We start from the raw sequence: 19,468 nt of genomic DNA, 5'->3' as shown, positions 1-19,468 counted from the left end.
GATTTCAGGTCCTCTGGCCATAGAAGCCCGGAGGCACGGTCACAAGCAAGGGACCAGCACCGCCATCGTGAAGCGGAGGCTAACGGAAGGCCCCAAGTCACCGGCCATACGGGTGAGCACCACACTGTATACTCAGGGACGTGGGCTACTTCTACCCGCATAGAGCAAGGTAGCCAGGAAAGAGTGCAGATAGTCGGGGAGGCCTACAACTCCACCTGGCCAGGGGAGATCCTACTTGCTTACAGACTGACCAGGCCCCTACTGCTAACCAGTACTCCTGGGAGGCTCTGCGTTATACCATCAGTAAAGACCCTGAACTGCACCACACGTCTCTGTGTTTCATCACCAGCACCATCAGTACTGGGACGCTCACACCAACACTCCCATCATCCACTCTAGCTGCCCTGAGGCAATACTTCTCCCGTGGGGAGTTATCCCATGCTTGGCTGCGCATACAACATCAGCCTCAGCGGTCTGCAGCGCAGCGGCGGTCCCCACTGACCGCAATTCACGGGTGGCGTAGTCGGACATTTGTCATCACACTCAGACTGCCACTGGTTTGACCGCCCTGAGCACGGACCGGGTCACCGCCACGGAGGACTACAACCCCCAGCGATCTGGCTCCGGGTATCCCCCTGCACAGCACAGGCCCAGGGGGGCGCGTCATTATGACCATGTGATATTTCAGTTTTTCTTTTTTAATAAATTTGCAAAAATGTCTACATTTCTGTTTTTTTTCAGTCAAGATGGGGCGCAGAGTGAACTTTAATGAGAAAAAAAATTAACTTTAGAATTTACCAAATGGCTGCAGTGAAACAAAGAGTGAAAATTTTAAAGGGGTCTGAATACTTTCCGTACCCACGGTATGCCAAAAGAGTTTATTTTCAACACATATTTAGCCAAATGTATGCCTAAATAGTGTCCTTTCGACACATATTTATCCCGTTCTATGCCAAAAGAAGGTGCTTTCGACAAATATTAGCCAGTTCTATGCCAAAAGAAGGTGCTTTCAAGAAATATTTAGCCAGATCGTTGCCTAATGAGAGTGCTTTCAACATATATTTGGTTTGTTTATGTACGAAACAAAAAAGCGTTCTATATCCATTTTGAGGGAGTAAGTGATAACAGGATTCTGGACATTAGTGACCAAAGAAGCTAAAGTCCATTTTGCCACATGGAAAGACCCCAGAATGGCACACGGTTGGTGATTGGTTCTGTTACAGTTTATTGAATTGGGGCCCAGGGGCCTCAAGTTGCACCGCTGATCAAGGTCATAGACCGTATTTGACAGAATTCTTTTATCCAAATAGAATTCCAAAAGTTATAGACTAACTTTAATTTTATTGGTTCTTCTAATTTCCTGTTTTAGAAAATTGACATATTTCACATAAGCAACCCTTATACAAAATCCTTGCAAAATAACTTACTTACATATTTTTATTTCCCCTTAATCTTAAGCATTTATTTAATATTCTGCACTTACCTTAGTAAATTGCTCTCTCTCGAGTTCTTGACTGGAGCTAGAGCCAGCTGTCTGCTTAAATCTCTGAACCTTTATTTTCATTTGTCTTGTACGTTCTTCCACTAACAAATTTGCTGAAAAAATATGGGTGCAACTGATTTAATAAGAAGTAATGACATAATAAAGTGACAAACGTGATGTTTTTAGCACTACGCATTTCTGGAAGACAGATTTCTTGCATTTCCTTAACTTCCCATTTTAGCATTTATGTATTTATTTGTGTCTCTAAGACGGCAGAATTTCACATAAATACCAGCAGCAAATTGAGTTTATTAAGTGTCACAACGATTAAAAAACAGATTTTCTCTCCCTATGCTATGCTAGTAGTGACATTTAAAATGTGAAAGTTATCCACAGCTTCATTATTTCTGATGGCATTAAATCCGCATTAGTCTTCACATTACAAAGTTTAGCGAAATTTCATACAAACATATTTGTTTCATTACGGCACACAAGAAAAAGTGAGAATTAAAAGCGTACATATAATATTTGTAAGGGCTAGGTTTTTCTATCAGTACAGTAACAAAATGTTTATTACCAATTTTTTAAGATTTTTTTCACATCTTGACTTTCCGGTGTCTCCATTGTAAATTTGCTGCTAATCTCATTACTCAGAACCATTTGCTGAGAGCATACTTGTACCATCTATAGAAATGAACAAGACCGCTCCTCACATCTGTAACGCGTCAGCATGACGGATAGCACATGTCCATTTTTAGGATTCTGACAATATGCATTCAGATTGATAGAGAATATTTTTCCATATCTTGTGGGTCAAAAATGACTGAGTAAATATCAAATCATGCACCCCAATGGCAATTACTCTTTGAAAAGTATCATTTCTAGAGTAACAATGATGATCTCTGATGTTTGATTACAATCCGTCCTAAATAACAATTTACTTTTTCGTTATAATAAGCTTTTCTCAATCAAATTAGAAGAGGAAAATACAAGAAAAAATATATTGCTATATTTTATGACAATGAAATAAAATAAGGATTTTTTACTATCACCTTTTGGTGCCTCAGATCATCATTGCGACATTTTGGAGGTTGCACCAAGTTCTGCATCAAACAGTATCAGCGGTGCATGAGATTCTTGTTGTATCTACCTTTTATAGTACAGTTCTTAAAAATATGAGAACATAGGGAGGCAAAATTATTTAAAGGGGTTGGTTGATCCTTAATTGTTTAAGTATCCCACACAAAATAAAAAAAAATAATGGTGCCACTCCAATATACTATTATGTCATGTGGCCGCTGCAGACAATTAGTTAACACTGATCATCTGCAGCCTTTCAATATTCCATTAGGGCGGACGTTCACTCTGACTGAATAATGAAAGAGGCATCTGATCAGTGGCTGTTGATTGGCTGCACGTAATCACTGGGAATAACCACACCAACATCGCAGGAGATAAATGTTTTTTTTTATTTTATGTCGGACACTTAAGCAATTAAAGGGAATCTGTCAGCAGGTTTTTGATATGTAATCTGAAGACAGCAGGAGATAGAGGCTGAAACACAGAATTCAGGGATGTGTCACTTGTCAAAGTGTGTACTGTTGTTTATTAACTGTGAAGGATTTATCACTAATAGATTAACAGTGCTGGACTACATCAGTCCGGCAACGCCCCTTCTTATGATAAGCAGATCACTGTCTATAGACTTTGTATATCCAGAGTCTGGTGTGGGTGGGGTTAGCTTCCTCAGCTCCGCTTTATTCTAAATTTAAAAGCTCTGATTGTGTCAAAACAGCTGCACCCAGTAATCTAAGTGATACATTGTTGGATTCAGCTTCTCTTTGCCTACATTATGCTGCTCTCAGATGAGGTAGCAAAAACCTGCTGACAGAATCCCTTTAAGAACTCCGTCCAGTAGTAGACAACCTCTTAAATGCACAACAACATAACATATGTTTTTCTGGGTTTTTTTATGCCATTTAATATCGTGCCATAATTACACTAGTTTTATGTTTTAAGAAGCTGACACATAAGAAAGCTAAAGGCTGGTAAACTGAAGAGTGCATGGTCATTTATGCTTGGGCTTCGCTAATACAATCATTCCACATCATTTTTGTTTGGTTTCCATAGTCATAGTACAAGTTGTAGGCACAAACATGGGTCTGGTAATAAGAAGGCTTGTTAGACTGACAGAATTATCATAATGTGACATTTCATTAATAGTCTAAGAAGGTTCGTCCCCCCTATTCTAACCTCAAAGTATTACTAGCCCTACTGGCAAACTCAAGTTGAATAATAATTTTATTAACACAATATTTTTATTTATATAAAATATTAAAACGGGACTTTTTTTTAATCATAAATCTAAACCTGGTACACAGCAGAAAGAAGGGTAGAATTTTTCCATTCTTATTAATAGTTACTGGCTGGCTAAACACGCAACTGTCTGTTTAAAAAATAACATGACCATACAAAAAATAATCTTGATCTGGTAATGTCACTGCTTATATTAAGACATGCAAATAACGGCCTAAAGAAGTCCTTACTGTAATCTTAAAGGGAAACTGTCAGCAGGTTTTTGCTGTGTAATCTGAGGGCACCATAATGTAGGGGATGAGACACTGATTTCAGCGATGTGTCAGTTATAAGGCTGTGTGCTGTTGTTTCAATACAACAGTGTTATCAGCAGGAGACTTGCGGACTAGCAGCCTGCGTGCCTCCTGGTCCAACCACACCCGCACCACTGATTAGCAGCTTAGTGTAGTACCATGTACATTGAAAGCTGCTAATCAGTGGTGTCAGCGTTTTAGCACTGCAGCAGATAAAATTCTGATTGTATCACAGCTGCTGCACCCAGTAAACTAAATGATACATCACTGGAATCAGGATCTCTTTCCTTACATTATGCTGCTCTCACATGAGGTAGCAAAAACCTGGTGATTTGATTCAATTACTTCATAAAACCGGCCTATTCTGGATTTATAGGACTAAGATTAATTTAGTTGATTGAAAAGTGTACTTTTAATTGGCACCACTATGTACTATTTATCCATTTTTATCACATTTCCTCAATGGAAATATGAGGGCACATTGTAGTACAAATAATGTTAACTTTCTGGTACAAAACATATGAAATATACATGTATAGATTTTTTTTTTCATTTTCTGTTCCAAAATAAGCCAAACACAATATTGATGATATTTTTATTAATATTTTTTAAAAAGAATATATTTTCTAATTAAAAAAAAGTTTTATTTTTAGGAGGGGAGATTTATTTTTTTCATTTAGCTTTACAAATTTTAATTTGACTTAGGTTTGTCCCATTATAGAATTTAAAGTGTAAACTTTGGAATACTCAGTATTCCATAGTAATATTGCCATCAATGATGCGCTAGCAGGAAAATCTATGAGGCTATGACTGTTGTATGGCCTAATAGGCTGATACCTATGGCAATCCCGGGAGCTTTTGTTGGGTAATCAATTGCAGGGCATAAAGGGTGGGGAGTAGTAGAATTATCCATCTATAAAGCTTCTTAGAGGAAATATTATACCTCTAATTATTGTTCTATGGTTAGCACATCAAACCTAAAATGAAATTATTGTTTATGATTATTGCTAACAAATTTAATAGGCAAAATCTTTGGGAACACCCACTACTTTCTACAAAAGATTATTTAGTTTAGAGCCTTAAATAGGTTTTCCAGGACTTTACCTTTCTCTTCTAAATCAGTACAGAACCTCTCCTGATCATCACTGTCATGTGACGGCCCTAAACATCAATATGCCAAGTTCCTGTGATGTCCCATCCACAGGGTGCTTGCTTCTCTTCCACTCTGACCTGTTGATGGACATCACAGCTGATGCCACCTTGATTGACAGCATGTGTCAGGAGAAGGCTACCAAACCTAAAGCAGGTGCCAAGGGACAACAGACAAAGGGTGGAACATGGTTAGAATAGTGAGCATGGCTGGGCACAGCTAGTATTATCTGAGAAGCCAGGAGTTTGCTTTATATGAAATAAATTCTCAGGGTTGCCTGGAGCCGGAATGGGGCCTGAACGATGACACAGGGGAGAGGAAGGGTAAGCACAGTACAAATAATGAAAATCACTTTGGAGGATATTCTAGAATTAATTTGAGTACTTAAATTGTGTTTTGGATAAAATATCATGGGTATTGGATAACCCCATTAAATCCAAATGTAATGAGAAATACTGAAAATTGTCCAAAAGTCATAAATAATAGAGGACAGGCTGGGAAACTGGAAGCAGAGTGCAAAACCGACAGGTTAAAGCAGGTGGTGGTGATTTATAGGTGGCTCAATAGCCATCGTCAGGGCGCGTGGAAGCTAGCAAAAATAGAAGCGTAATCAGGTGACAGCTTATATAATTGGGCTTTTGCTAAGTTGTTAGTGGCACGTGAAATCTTGTGGCTTAGGCACCAGAGAGTTGTACTGAGCCAGAATGAGTAGATCCAGATGTCTGACATCAAACCATCACAACCAATAAATCCAGTGTTGGATCTTTAAATCTCACACAGTTTCACACATTTACCCATAAGAGAAGAGAGGATAAGCAAATGACGATTCATTAATTTTCTAGAGACTATAAAAAAAAACAAAAAAAAAAATTCATTACAAAACGATATACCATGATCCTCTAAGTATACTCACCTGCAGCTTGTCAGGTCTTCTGCTGCATCTCTACAGATGCCATCACCTGACCAGAATGGACAATCATTGGCCATCGCAGTGATTGGTGAACCACAGTGGTGTCACGTTAGCAGCCCGTAACTAGCCAACTCACTTGTAAGCAATGTGCTGTCTCAGTGGATGACATATCATTTCAACATGTAAGAATTGTTTCATGAACAGCAGCAACAAACAATTCAGAAGTTTAGATTCCAGGCTGAATTTGATGGCTTTTTCTTTTAATCTACGTGTGAAAAATCCTGTTCAGCTGCCATGAACCTCAGCCAAAACCAAAGAAAGAAAAGACAGGATGTGAACTGGGTAACCACCAAGGATTTATCGTTATATTGCCCAAAATACACCTCAGGAATAAGATTGTGCCTAACAGCAAACAGTTTTTGTCTTTAAATCGGACTAACCTTGAGGAGCACCATGCACAACTATGCGGTATTCATTGTTTTTTATCCTCAAAAAAATGTATAAGGCCATGGCTCCACTATCAGTATTTGGTCAGTATTCAGTCAGTATTATTTCTCAGGAGTGGGAGCCAAAACCAGGAGTGGGTGATAAATGCAGAATTGGTGACTTGTTTCTATTATACCTTTTCTCTGATTGTTCCTCATCTGGTTTTGTCTCCCACTCCTGAGAAAAAATACTGACCGAATACTGATCAAATACTGATAGTGGTGCCGTGGCCTAAGAGTAATAACTTCACAAACTTAATGGAGTCCCTGCAGCTCTGAATACAGTGCAATTGTACAAAATAACCTCTACTATGAGATTCAAGGAAATATGGCACTAATGCCAAGATCTGACGTTAGTCGTGCCTGATGGATCTCCATGGGTGACATATTACAGATATGCACAATTCAAGGTCTACTGTTAATAGTCAGAAAGAGTTTTAACATTTAATGATGGTTTTTGGCCGTGAGCGATACACTCAATTTAAAGAATACATGAATGTTCCTAGGAATAACTACTATAACTACTGAATAAGAGCAAACTAGAAACTTCACAGTGTATGCTTTTATCATCACCACATCTAATACTCTAATAATATCTTTATTATGTATATGCAGAGTCTAGACTCTAGGGCCAGTCAGCTACACCTAGTAAATCTTCAACCAGATGTTATAACATAGACGTAGTGAAAACATGCTAATATTATAGGCACTGGCATATCAAATATACAGAAGTGTACCATAGAATACAGAAACCGGCTAACTCATATCCTCATGTGATGCCAATCTAAATAGTGCCACAAACTAAATAAATGAACTGGAGTAGAAGTTGGTATCGATGCAAGTTGTAGGAGCATGTTCACACTGGCCACTATAAAGACAATACCTAAGATAGAAACATCTTAGGTTTTACTAAGTACCCTATGTTATTTATATGCCTTTAGCTTTTTACTTACTTATATCAGGATATATGTTCATTTTGTTTCTATCTAAGTTTTTCTCTAAATAGGGACATGTAGAGTGCCTATACAATTGTTCACAATGTTTTATAACAAACACTGAGTGATTTACCGTAATTATTCTCGGTGTTAAAAGGTTATTCCAACCTTCATTGACATTGATGGTCATAGATGGAAAGTGCTGGTAAAAACAAGCATTTTTCTAATTTACTGTTTATTAACAGTTCCCCTGATAACTACAATATTATTTTTTGTGTTTACAGGTTATTTTTTGAGTTGACTTAGGGACCGGCCACTGCTGCTGTCCAGACATTCACGCACATTGCTCACACGCGCTTTCCAATGGAGCTTGTAAGCTCTGCAATGCAGCAGGATAAGATTACTGGAGGGCACTGTTCGCTTCTAATCTCAGCCAGATCCAATGCTACTATAATTCTGATGTTGAAGAGTCAAGGCTGACTTGTATGGCAGCTTTAGAAATGCACAGGTCGGGCCAGTGACACAAATATTATACTTGTCCGAACTGTCAATCAAGCAGAAGCGCATTGTCTCCCACCAGTCAGGAATTTGTCTAGATGCAGAGCAGTGTGTTCCTGAACAGACAAAGTGAGACCAACCGAATATATAAGAAATGTCAAACTTAAACAAAACAAATAGAAGGTGATTTTACAACAATTATTAAAACACAAAATGACAGACACATCAGAGTTATGGGATAGGCAGTATAGCTGATATGCAGGTGTTCCTTGCTGAGTGTTTTTCAAATGAACTGTTTAAAAAGTCAAATTTAGATTGAGAACCGCAAAACCTCATGGCCATTAGGAAGAAACACTCAATTAACAATGAATGCTTAAACAGTCTATTTAAAAATCATATAAACATGCACGCCTGCATAGTGTTAAGTTACATTGTCACCACACCAGAGTTGCATCTCGCCCAGGCAGCAACCGCAAAATAGGACCCTTGGCCTCTCAGAAAAAGGTCAGTTTCGGAAGTGATATCATTAATTAATCGAATATCTTGTCTGTGCAAATTTAATTTTAGGATAAATACAACAATATTTGTAGGATCAAACACACACTCAGATTGGTTTTAAGTTAACAGTGAAGTGTTATAAAGGTCAGTATTAGGCCCTCTTCTTTTTAACATATTTATTTATTACCTTGTAGAGAGCATAGGTGTCACAGGTTTAGAAGCACTTCATCATTATATTAACCAGTGCAGGGGTTAATCTGTTCAGTTGAGAGCTTCTGCTTTGATGGTCTCCGATGTTCAGTGTTAGCCACTCCCCTCTGCTATATATATATTCGCCTCTGGCAATCAGGGATTGTTAGTGTTAATTTCATATTGCCTGTTTCTGGAGTTGCAGGTGTTGGTTGTTTGAGGAGGCGTTTGGAGTGTTGTTCTAACGACTGTTGCTTGGTGATTTGTCTCTGTGCATATCCTCATCCTCTCATATTTGTTTTTTTCTTCCCTTTATTTCCCGGTGTTCCACTCTGTTGTTTGGGAGTGCATATTTGTATGATTTGTATTTTCATTTATCCCTATACGTCTTCCCTTGTTAGTCTGATTTGTTTATTCTTATACAACAGCTTCCCACTAAAGTAGAATACCATCAAAAAGTTAATTTATTTCAGTTCTTCAATACAAAAAGTGAAACCCATATATTATATAGAGTCATTACAAAAGAGTGATCTATTTCAAGTGTTACAGCCAATGAAAACACAAAAGTTATTATCTCAGTAAATTAGAATAATTAACGAAAAATACCTGCAAAGGCTTCTGATGCGTTTAAAAAGGGCCCTTAGTCTGTTTCAGTAGGCTCCACAACCATGGGGAACACTGCTAACTTGACAGATGTCCAGGAGGCAGTCATTGACACACTTCACAAGGAGGGTAAGCCACAAAATGTCATTGCGAAAGAAGCTGGCTGTTCACAGAGTGCTGTATCCAAGCATATTAATAGAAACTTGAGTGGAAGGAAAAAGTGAGGTAGAAAAAGGTGCACAAGCAATAGGGATAACCGCAGCCTTGAAAGGATTGTTAAGAAAAGGCCATTCAAAAACTTGGGGGAGATTCACAAGGAGTGGACTGCTGCTGGAGTCATTGCTTCAAGAGCCACCACACACAGACATATCCAGGACATGGGCTACGATTGTCGCATTTCTTGTGTCAAGCCACTCATGACCAATAAACAACGCCAGAAGTGTCTTACCTGGGCCAAGGAGAAAAAGACCTGGACTGTTGCTCAGGGGTCGAAGGTGTTGTTCTCAGAGTAAAGTAAATTTTGCATTTCATTTGGAAATCAAGGTCCCAGAGTCTGAAGGAAGAGTGGAGAGGCACACAATCCACGCTGCTTGAGGTCTAGTGTGAAGTTTCCACAATCAGTGATGGTTTGGGGAGCCATGTCATTTGCTGGTGTAGGTCCACTGAGTTTTATCAAGACCAAAGTCAGCGCAGCCGTCTATCGGGAAATTTTAGAGCACTTCATGCTTCCCTCTGCCGACAAGCTTTTTGGAGATGGAAATTTCATTCTCCAGCAGGACTTGGCACCTGTCTACACTGCCAAAAGTATCAATACCTGGTTTAAAAACAACAGTATCATTGTGCTTGATTGGCCAGCAAACTCGTCTGACCTTAAACCCATAGAGAATCTATGGGGTATTGTCAAGAGGAAGATGAGAGACACCAGACCCAACAATGCAGATGGGCTGAAGGCTGCTATCAAAGCAACCTGGACTACCAGAACACTTCAGCTGTGCCACAGGCTTATCGCCTCAATGCCACGCCGTATTGATGCAGTAATTGATGCAAAAGGAGCCCTGACCAAGTATTGAGTGCATTTACTGAACAAACATTTCAGTAGACCAACATATCGGATTTTAAAAAGATTTTTCAAGCTGTTACTATAAAGTATTCTAATTCACTGAGATAATTACTTTGGTCTTTTCATTGGCTGTAAGCCATAATCATCAACAGAAATAAACACTTGAAACAGATCTGTTTGCAATGACTCTATATTATGTACAGTACAGACCAAAAGTTTGGACACGCCTTCTCATTTAAAGATTTTTCTGTATTTTCATGACTATGAAAATTGTACATTCACACTGATGGCATCAAAACTATTAATTAACACATGTGGAATTATATACTTAACAAAAAAGTGTGAAACAACTGAAAATATGTCTTATATTCTAGGTTCTTCAAAGTAGCCACCTTTTGCTTTGATGACTGCTTTGCACACTCTTGGCATTCTCTTGATGAGCTTCAAGAGGTAGTCACCGGAAATGGTTTTCACTTCACAGGTGTGCCCTGTCAGGTTTAATAAGTAGGATTTCTTGCCTTATAAATGGGGTTGGGACCACCAGTTGTGTTGTGCAGAAGTCTGGTGGATACACAGCTGATAGTCCTACTGAATAGACTGTTAGAATTTGTATTATGGGAAGAAAAAAGCAGCTAAGTAAAGAAATACTAGTGGCCATCATTACTTTAAGAAATGAAGGTCAGTCAGTCCAAAAAATTGGGAACACTTTGAAAGTGTCCCCAAGTGCAGTTGCAAAAACCATCAAGCGCTACAAAGAAACTGGCTCACATGAGGACCGCCCAAGGAAAGGAAGACCAAGAGTCACCTCTGCTTCTGAGGATAAGTTTATCCAAGTCACCAGCCTCAGAAATCGCAGGTTAACAGCAGCTCAGATTAGAGACCAGGTCAATGCCACACAGAGTTCTAGCAGCAGACACATCTCTACAACAACTGTTAAGAGGAGACTTTGTGCAGCAGGCCTTCATGGTAAAATAGCTGCTAGGAAACCACTGCTAAGGACAGGCAACAAGCAGAAGAGACTTGTTTGGGCTAAAGAACACAAGGAATGGACATTATTAGACCAGTGGAAATCTGTGCTTTGGTCTGATGAGTCCAAATTTGAGATCTTTGGTTCCAACCACCGTGTTTGTGCGACGCAGAAAAGGTGAATGGATGGACTCTACATGCCTGGTTCCCACCGTGAAGCATGGAGGAGGAGGTGTGATGGTGTGGGGTTGCTTTGCTGGTGACACTGTTGGGGATTTATTCAAAATTGAAGGCATACTGAACCAGCATGGCTACCACAGCATCTTGCAGCGGCATGCTATTCCAACCGGTTTGCGTTTAGTTGGACCATCATTTATTTTTCAACAGGATAATGACCCCAAACACACCTCCAGGCTGTGTAAGTGCTATTTGCCTGAGAATGAGAGTGATGGGGTGCTACGCCAGATGACCTGGCCTCCACAATCACCAGACCTGAACACAATAAAGATGGTTTGGGGTGAGCTGGACCGCAGAGTGAAGGCAAAAGGGCCAACAAGTGCTAAGCATCTCTGGGAACTCCTTCAAGATTGTTGGAAGACCATTTCCGGTGACTACCTCTTGAAGCTCATCAAGAGAATGCCAAGAGTGTGCAAAGCAGTCATCAAAGCAAAAGGTGGCTACTTTGAAGAACCTAGAATATAAGACATATTTTCAGTTGTTTCACACTTTTTTGTGAAGTATATAATTCCACATGTGTTAATTCATAGTTTTGATGCCTTCAGTGTGAATGTACAATTTTCATAGTCATGAAAATACAGAAAAATATTTAAATGAGAAGGTGTGTCCAAACTTTTGGTCTGTACTGTATGAGTTCACTTTTTGTATTGAAGAACTGAAATAAATTAACTTTTTGATGCTATTCTAATTTAGTGAGAAGCAATTGTACACTACTACACCCCACTTCACGGGAGGGGACAGATAAGGGCTAATTTAAGAGCTCAGCAAGGCACGTGGCCCCAGCATCTTCACCATTAGAAGTAATCCGGGGAGCAGGGATAGCTAGGGCGCCCCTAGCTTTAGGGATAGGGAAGGAGCCACTAGCCCCAGGAAATCAAACAACAGTGTTGTCACAATATGGAATGGAATTTCAATATTTGCAGACGATAGTAATCTCTGCAAGGTAATCAACAGACTGGAAGATAAATTAATATTACAGAGGAACTTATACAAGCTGGAAGCTTGAGCTGAGAAATGGCAATTGAAGTTCAACTTTGTGAAATTTAAGGTCATACACTTGAGCCGAAGAAATAATGTACAATTAAGTACTACTGTAAATGGGAAAACTGTTACTGAAAAATACTTGGATGTATGAGTGGCAAGCAAACTCAACTTTAGTGACCAGTGCCAGGCATACCCCCTCCACTCACCTCGTCGGCACCAGAGAATCCTCACAGTGCACATGATATATGGATTCACAAGTCTGCAGTGACATAGAGTGACTGCAGACTTGTAGTTTTAGACAGGTGAACACCTTTAAACTGAACAGCCATAGTTAACAATAATGTTAAAATAGTTGCCTACCCAGGACACTGAAATAATAAAATAAATCATAACTTACTGGCATGTGACCACTGTAGGCTATCAATGTTGACGCCTTGGTCACTGCTTCAGTTAGTAATTGGCCTAAGCACTCACAGGATTAGTAAGGGGAGTATGACTTAGCTGATTGGCACAAACCAATAGACCCAAAACATAAACAACACTTTTGTGCCTAGCATTATCAGAGCAGTATATGGACATCTGGTATAGGGCTTCAGGTTCATAATATATTTATTGCCTTTACAATAACCAGGAACTTTTGTACTTATTTGAGATCCTATCTATATTGTACCTTATTGCCCAATAACGATTTTTTTAGCCCTTTTCCTTGGTAACTCAGTTATCTGTTTTCAAATGAATAAGGATTACATGATTTAGAGATATTCGTTGAGGTTTGTGTTTGGCTTAAGAAAAAATACATTGGTGGGGTAAAGTGGTTTTGAAAATAATGCTATGTTATTATTATTTATTTTATTCACTTACATGAATACATGAATTACTTAATTCCACAGCTCTTTACAGACATCATCATCACTATCCCCTTCGGAGCTCAAAATCTAAAGTCCCTATCAGTATGTGTTTGGAGGGTGAGACGAAACTGGAGTAACTGGAGGAAACAAAAGTAAAAACGGGGAGCACATAAAAACTCCTACTGCAAAAACGGTAAAAGGTTGGTAAAATATTGATGCTCCTGCCAATAGTGGAGAAATTGATAGGAGTAGATTGCTACCACCATTAGGAAAAGGGGCAAAGGAGGATAATACTGCTATTAGGGGGAAGGAGCGGAAAGGAAGACAATACTGCTGCCAATAGGGGATGGCTGGAAAGGGGAAAAATCCTGCTGCCAGTTGGAGAGGGGTGGAAAAAAGCACAATACTGCTGCAAGTGGAAGAGGGGTGTAAAGGGCAACAATGCTGCAATCTGTAATGCTGAACTGTAGTATTTGGTGCTTTTGGGTAAGTAATTCGAGAAGCACTGGTAACACCACAGATTGGCTGGTAAGATTTTAGTAGTAAAGTTTGAACAGTAATGATTTCGAACATCATGGATTTTTTTCTCTTTTGACCCCTTCATGATATTTGACATACCTATAACTAATGGTCGGATAGGAGTTTCCGACCTATGTACATCACGGCGATTGTGCCTGGCACAGGACCTGTGAACGCAGAATCTCCGCCGGGAACTCGGCTTACATGATAGCTGAGCCCCAGCTCCCACAGTCAGGAGCGGTGCCTGCTAGGCACCGGTTGTTTGAGTACCTAAATGCCACGATCAATATCAATTGCAACATTTAGGAGGCTAGGAGAGGATATTGGCGTACTCAGGAGAAATTGTGTCACAAATGTCTCCTATTATCCCTTTTGAATATTAAAAATGTGGGGCCAAAGCAACATTTTAATCGGAAAAAAATTGTAATTTTCCATTGACTCAGCCCAATGTCACCCCTAGATGAATTCCTGAAGAGATGTAGTTTTCAAAATGGGGTGGTCACTTGTGGGAGTTTCTTCTGTTTTGGCATGTCAGTGGTCTTCAAATATGACATGGCATCCGCAATCTATTCCAGCCAAAATTGTGCTCCAGAATTCAATTGACGTTCCTTCCCTTCTGAGCCCTGCCATGTGCCCAAACAGTAGTTTTACGCCACATATGGGTGTCGAGAACCCAGAAGAAATTGCACAACAAATCCTATGGTGCATTTTCTTCTGTTGCCCTTGCAAATATGAAAAATTTGGGGCTACAGCACATTTTTGTGGGAAAAAATATATTTTTTCATTTTCACAGCAAAATGTTATAAAATTCTGTGAAGCCCTTATGGATTCAAGGTGTTCACCACAGCTCTAAAAAAAATCCTTGAGGGGTGTAGTTTCTAAAATTGGGTCCCTTGTGGGAGATTTCCACTGTTTAGGCACATCAGGGACTTTGCAAACACAACATTACGTTCTCTATCGATTCCAACCAATTTTGCAGTCCAAAAGTCAAAAATGGTGTTCCTTCCCTTCCGAGCCTCCCATATGCCCAAACACCACATATGGGAAATTGGCGTACTCAGGAAAAATTGCACAAGAAATTGTCCATTTTCTCCTGTTACCCTTGTGAAAATGCCAAATTTGTGGGAGAACGTAAAATTTTATTTTATTTTTTTTCCACATTGCTTTAATTCCTGTGAAGCACTTGAAGGGTTAATAAACGTCTAAAATGTGTTTTTGAGCACTTTGAGGGGTGCAGTTTTTAAAATGATATCACATTTGAGTATTTTCCGCCATATAGGCCCTTAAAAGACACTTCAAATGTGATGTGGCCCCTAAAAAAAGTGATTTAGTAAATTTTATTGGAAAAATTTGAAATTGCTGATAAAAGTTTAACCCTTCTAACTTTCTAACAAAAAACACCTGATGTTTCAAAAATGACACCGAAGTAAAGTAGATATGTGGTAAATGCTATTTACTAACTATTTTGTGCGAGATAACTATAACGTTTACAGACGTAAAAAATAAAAAGTTTGAAAATTGTGAAATTTTCAAAATCTTCCCCAAAATTACGATATTTTCACAAATAAACACAAAAAATATAGACCTAAATTTACCACTACGATAAAGTATATTGTGTCAGGAAAATACAATCTCATCACTCTGATATGTTGAAGTATTCCAGAGTTATTATCTCAAAGTGATACTGGTCATAAATGTAAAATTCGGCTCCATCAGGAAGGTGAAAAAGGGATCAGGGGTGAGGGCATTAATTTAGGGCTGGACAATTTCTATTCATGCTATGCAGTCTTCCAGAAATAGTGTGGACATCCATGCAATTTAGACTACATGTCCAGTTTTGAAATAAGTTGTTTGTTTTCTTATCAGTCCATATGCAAAGTCAACCAGTCAATCAGTCATGGCCGAAAGTGTTGACACCCTTGAAATTGTTCCAGAAAATTAAGTATTTCTCCCAGAGAATTATTGAAATTATACATGTTTTGTTACACACATGTTTATTTCTTTTGTGTGTATTGGAACAACACAAAAAAAACAGAGAAAAAAAGGCAAACTGGACATGATTTCACACAAAACTCCAAAGATGGGCCAGACAAAATTGTTGGCACCTTTCCAAAAATTAGGGTAATCAACTTTGTTTCAAGCATGTGATGCTCATTCAAACTCAACTGTGCCAAGTAACAGGTATGGGTAATATGAAAATCACACCTGAAACCAGATAAAAAGGTGGGAAGTTGACTCAATCTTTGCATTGTGTGTCTGTTAAGGGGACGGTTGCAACAAATTTATTTGAAATGGAAAGCAACCGATGCAGCCTAGAAGACTGCGGCCGAACACCCACCGGGTAAGAATGTAAAACAACCCACTAAAGTATAAATCCCTCCAGTGTTACTACACACCGGGACGGGAAAAGGATTCGCACTATCTCCGTTAACTGCACGAGAGATGTGCGGCAAATAACGTAGCCGTAGCTCTGTTGACTGCACAGAGACAACGCAGCAGGCGCTAGGAAGTGTGTGTGACTAACGCCGGAGTGTACGTGCTCCCAGCCGGTGTGTGATTGGACTGCGGAGTAACTCTCCAAGTGGCTAACAGGCGGTGCCAGGGATACGGAACCCGCAGTCTGCCCGGGGTGTATAGCAAACCCCTTGTCGGAGCCAGACAGCCAAACGGGAACTACCTGCCTAAGCACATCTAAGCCTGCCTATGCGACCTGTGCTAATCAGCCGAGCGAACTCTGGCATCGGCAGGTCACGGAGAGAGCAGCAAGGGAGCACATGGAGCCTGCCTAAGCGACCTGTGCTAATCAGCCGAGCGAAATCTGGCATCGGCAGGTCACGGAGAGAGCAGCTAGGGAGCACGTGGAGCCCAAACAGACAAGCGTCCACACGAGAACACAACCTAAACGGAATGATCAGAGCGCCTCTCCATGCTTGTGGTCAGGCTATTTAAAGACTAAGCCCTGCCCACAGTCGCATTATTGGTCGCACTACTGATGACGTCACCCACGGCCAATCAGGCGGTAACAGGTCACCGAATCAGCTGACACCAAACCACCAATCACGGTCCGCCATGTCAAGGGCATGCTCAGTGCAGTGCACCCTGGACTTAGGCTGTAGCAGCCCTGTTCCCCTCCGCAACCTATGCTTAACACTACTAGGAACAAAGACCTGAGAGACAGCTTGTACATCTCGTGCACTAGCTAGGTGTTGGGACCGACGGCCATGCTGAGCAGCATCTGTCCTGGCTGGACCAGAATGGGAGACCACAGAATCCACAGATGATTCTGACCCAATTTCAGATCCAGCAAACCCCAGACACCTAACAGTGTCTTTGTGTGCCACAATAAGCATGGAGAACAGAAAGAGGAGAAGAGAACTGTCTGAGGACTTGAGAACTGAAATTGTTGAATATCAACAATCTCAAGGTTAAAAGTCCATCTACAGAGATCTTGATGTTCCTTTGTCCATGGTGTGCAATATAATCAAGAGGTTTACAATCCATGGCACTGTAGCTAATCTCCCTGGAAGTGGAAGGCAGAGAAAAATTGATGAAAGATTTCAATGAAGGATGGTCCGGATGGTGGGCAAGCAGCCCCAATTAAGTTCCAAAAAAAATTCAAGCTGTCTTGCAGACTCAGGGTACATCAGTGTCAGGGCGAACTATCCGTCGACATTTGAATGAAATGAGACACTATGGCAGAAGACACAGGAGGACCCAACTGCTGACACAAAGACATAAAATACCTAGACTGCAGTTTCCCAAAATGTACATGAGTAAGCCAAAATCCTTCTGGGAAAGTGTCTTGTGGACAGATGAGACCAAGATTGAGCTTTTTGGTAAAGCACATCATTTTACTGTTTACCGAAAATGGAATAAGGCCTATAAAGAAAAGAACACAGTACCTACAGTCATCAAATATGGTGGAGGTTCTAAGATATTTTGGGGCTGTTTTGCTGCCTCTGGCACTGGGTGCCTTGATTGTGTGCAAGGCATCATGAAATCTGAAGCCCATCAACAAAAACTTGAAAACGTTACAAACACAAAGAGAAAACAAGAACCGGCACCTTTGTATGGGGCAGGAAATTGCAAAGAGACGTGTGACACCTCTCTCTTCGGTACACTATTCCCGTCTAGGAATAGTGTAAAGCTGTCTAGCCCGCATGTTGCTTTTAAAGTGATACAATAAACAAGTACGTTTTACGGACCGGTGAGTGCTATCCTTTTTTTCTTATTTGTTTGCTTGAAAACGTTACAGGTCTCGGAAAATGACAACACGAGTGAATGGTTTTTTTACAAATTTTCCCCAAAAAATGTTTTACCACTTAACAAAAAAAGTGAATGCTTGGCATCTGCTTTATCGTACTGAACTACAGAATCATTTTGCCAGGCCCGTTTTACCGTATAGTGAACATGGTAAATAAAACAACCAAAAAACAATTGAAGAATTAGTCTTTTTTCAATATTACGTCGCATTAAAAAGTACAACTTGGCCCGCAAGAAACAAGCAGTCATATGGCTATGTGGATGGAACAATAAAAAAGTTATAGCTCTTGGAAGAAGGGGAGGAAAAAAAGAAAGCGCAAAAACGGAAAATCTGTTACAGGCACTTGATGGCTGATTAAATCAGTCATCAAGTGTGGGGAAAGATGTGAGCTCAGCGTTGGAGCCCGCATCAGAGGCAGGGACACGACCTTTGACATAAATATACATCAAAGGTCGTGAAGGGGTTAAAGGGTATTTCTATACTGGATATGAATTTACGGTTTTCTGGTGCATAATTTATATGTCCTATGTGGACATAAGAAAAAATAGCCTGTGGAAATGTGCTTGCAAAGTCTTTGTATATGTAAAATAATAGAATGTACTTTATAAACCCACATTGTTATTTATGTTGGATTAGCTTTTCATTCAATAAAAGTTGTAATTTAGCGCAGTCTAGTAAATACTGACCTAGAACCTCACTAGACCCTAACCAGGAGGGTTAGAAGCATTCAGATAAACCTGTGGCTATTTTGGACAATAGTTGAGTGTAAAATAGAAATGCTTAGAGAAAAAAAACCAAACATACTTGTATTATTTACCACTTGAAATTAACAATATATTCTCAAATATTAGCTTTTATTGGCAAACTAAGGCATTCCATAGCCTTAAATTGCAAAAGTCACGTCCAGGTCATGCAGAGCGCAGTGTGACTCAGAGAGTATGAAGAGTGGTGACATCACTGAGAAGAGGAGTGGAATGGGAATGGACACCGGCGGCGGTAAGTGAGTATATTAATATATTCATTCACACTACACTACATACACATATACACAGATTTAGTAAAAAAACAAAAAATCATGGGAGGGCTTCTTTAAGATGGTTTTGAATGCTTGGAATACTGTTAGTAACTTATTTACACTGCTGTCTTCTGTTGGTATACAGTAATTACTGCTTTGAAACTGTCCTATTTAAGAACCAAACAGCTTTATTATAAACGAATATTCCTTGTACT

The 19,468-nt window shown here is 39.8% G+C and overlaps 1 protein-coding gene across 29 annotated transcripts in view; it reads right to left on the bottom strand.

The window, feature by feature from the left end:
* Positions 1-19,468, bottom strand: part of RIMS1 (regulating synaptic membrane exocytosis 1) — a 469,599-nt gene that overhangs the window by 142,529 nt on the left and 307,602 nt on the right. For 20 of the 29 annotated variants that reach the window (XM_073675553.1, XM_073675524.1, XM_073675526.1 and 17 more), the window contains one exon: positions 1,484-1,596. The exons of the other annotated variants lie outside the window; for them this stretch is intronic. In XM_073675553.1, coding sequence (XP_073531654.1) covers positions 1,484-1,596 — 113 coding nt within the window. The remainder of the gene's footprint in view (positions 1-1,483; positions 1,597-19,468) is intronic. 29 annotated transcript variants of the gene reach the window in all.

Source organism: Phyllobates terribilis, unplaced genomic scaffold (genome assembly GCF_046119375.1).
Source record: "Phyllobates terribilis strain yellow unplaced genomic scaffold, ASM4611937v1 Scaffold_3__8_contigs__length_932513732, whole genome shotgun sequence".
NCBI classification, from domain to species: domain Eukaryota; kingdom Metazoa; phylum Chordata; class Amphibia; order Anura; family Dendrobatidae; genus Phyllobates; species Phyllobates terribilis.
Note: the sequence above shows the minus strand (reverse complement) of the source record. Positions and strands in the feature narration are given on the sequence as shown.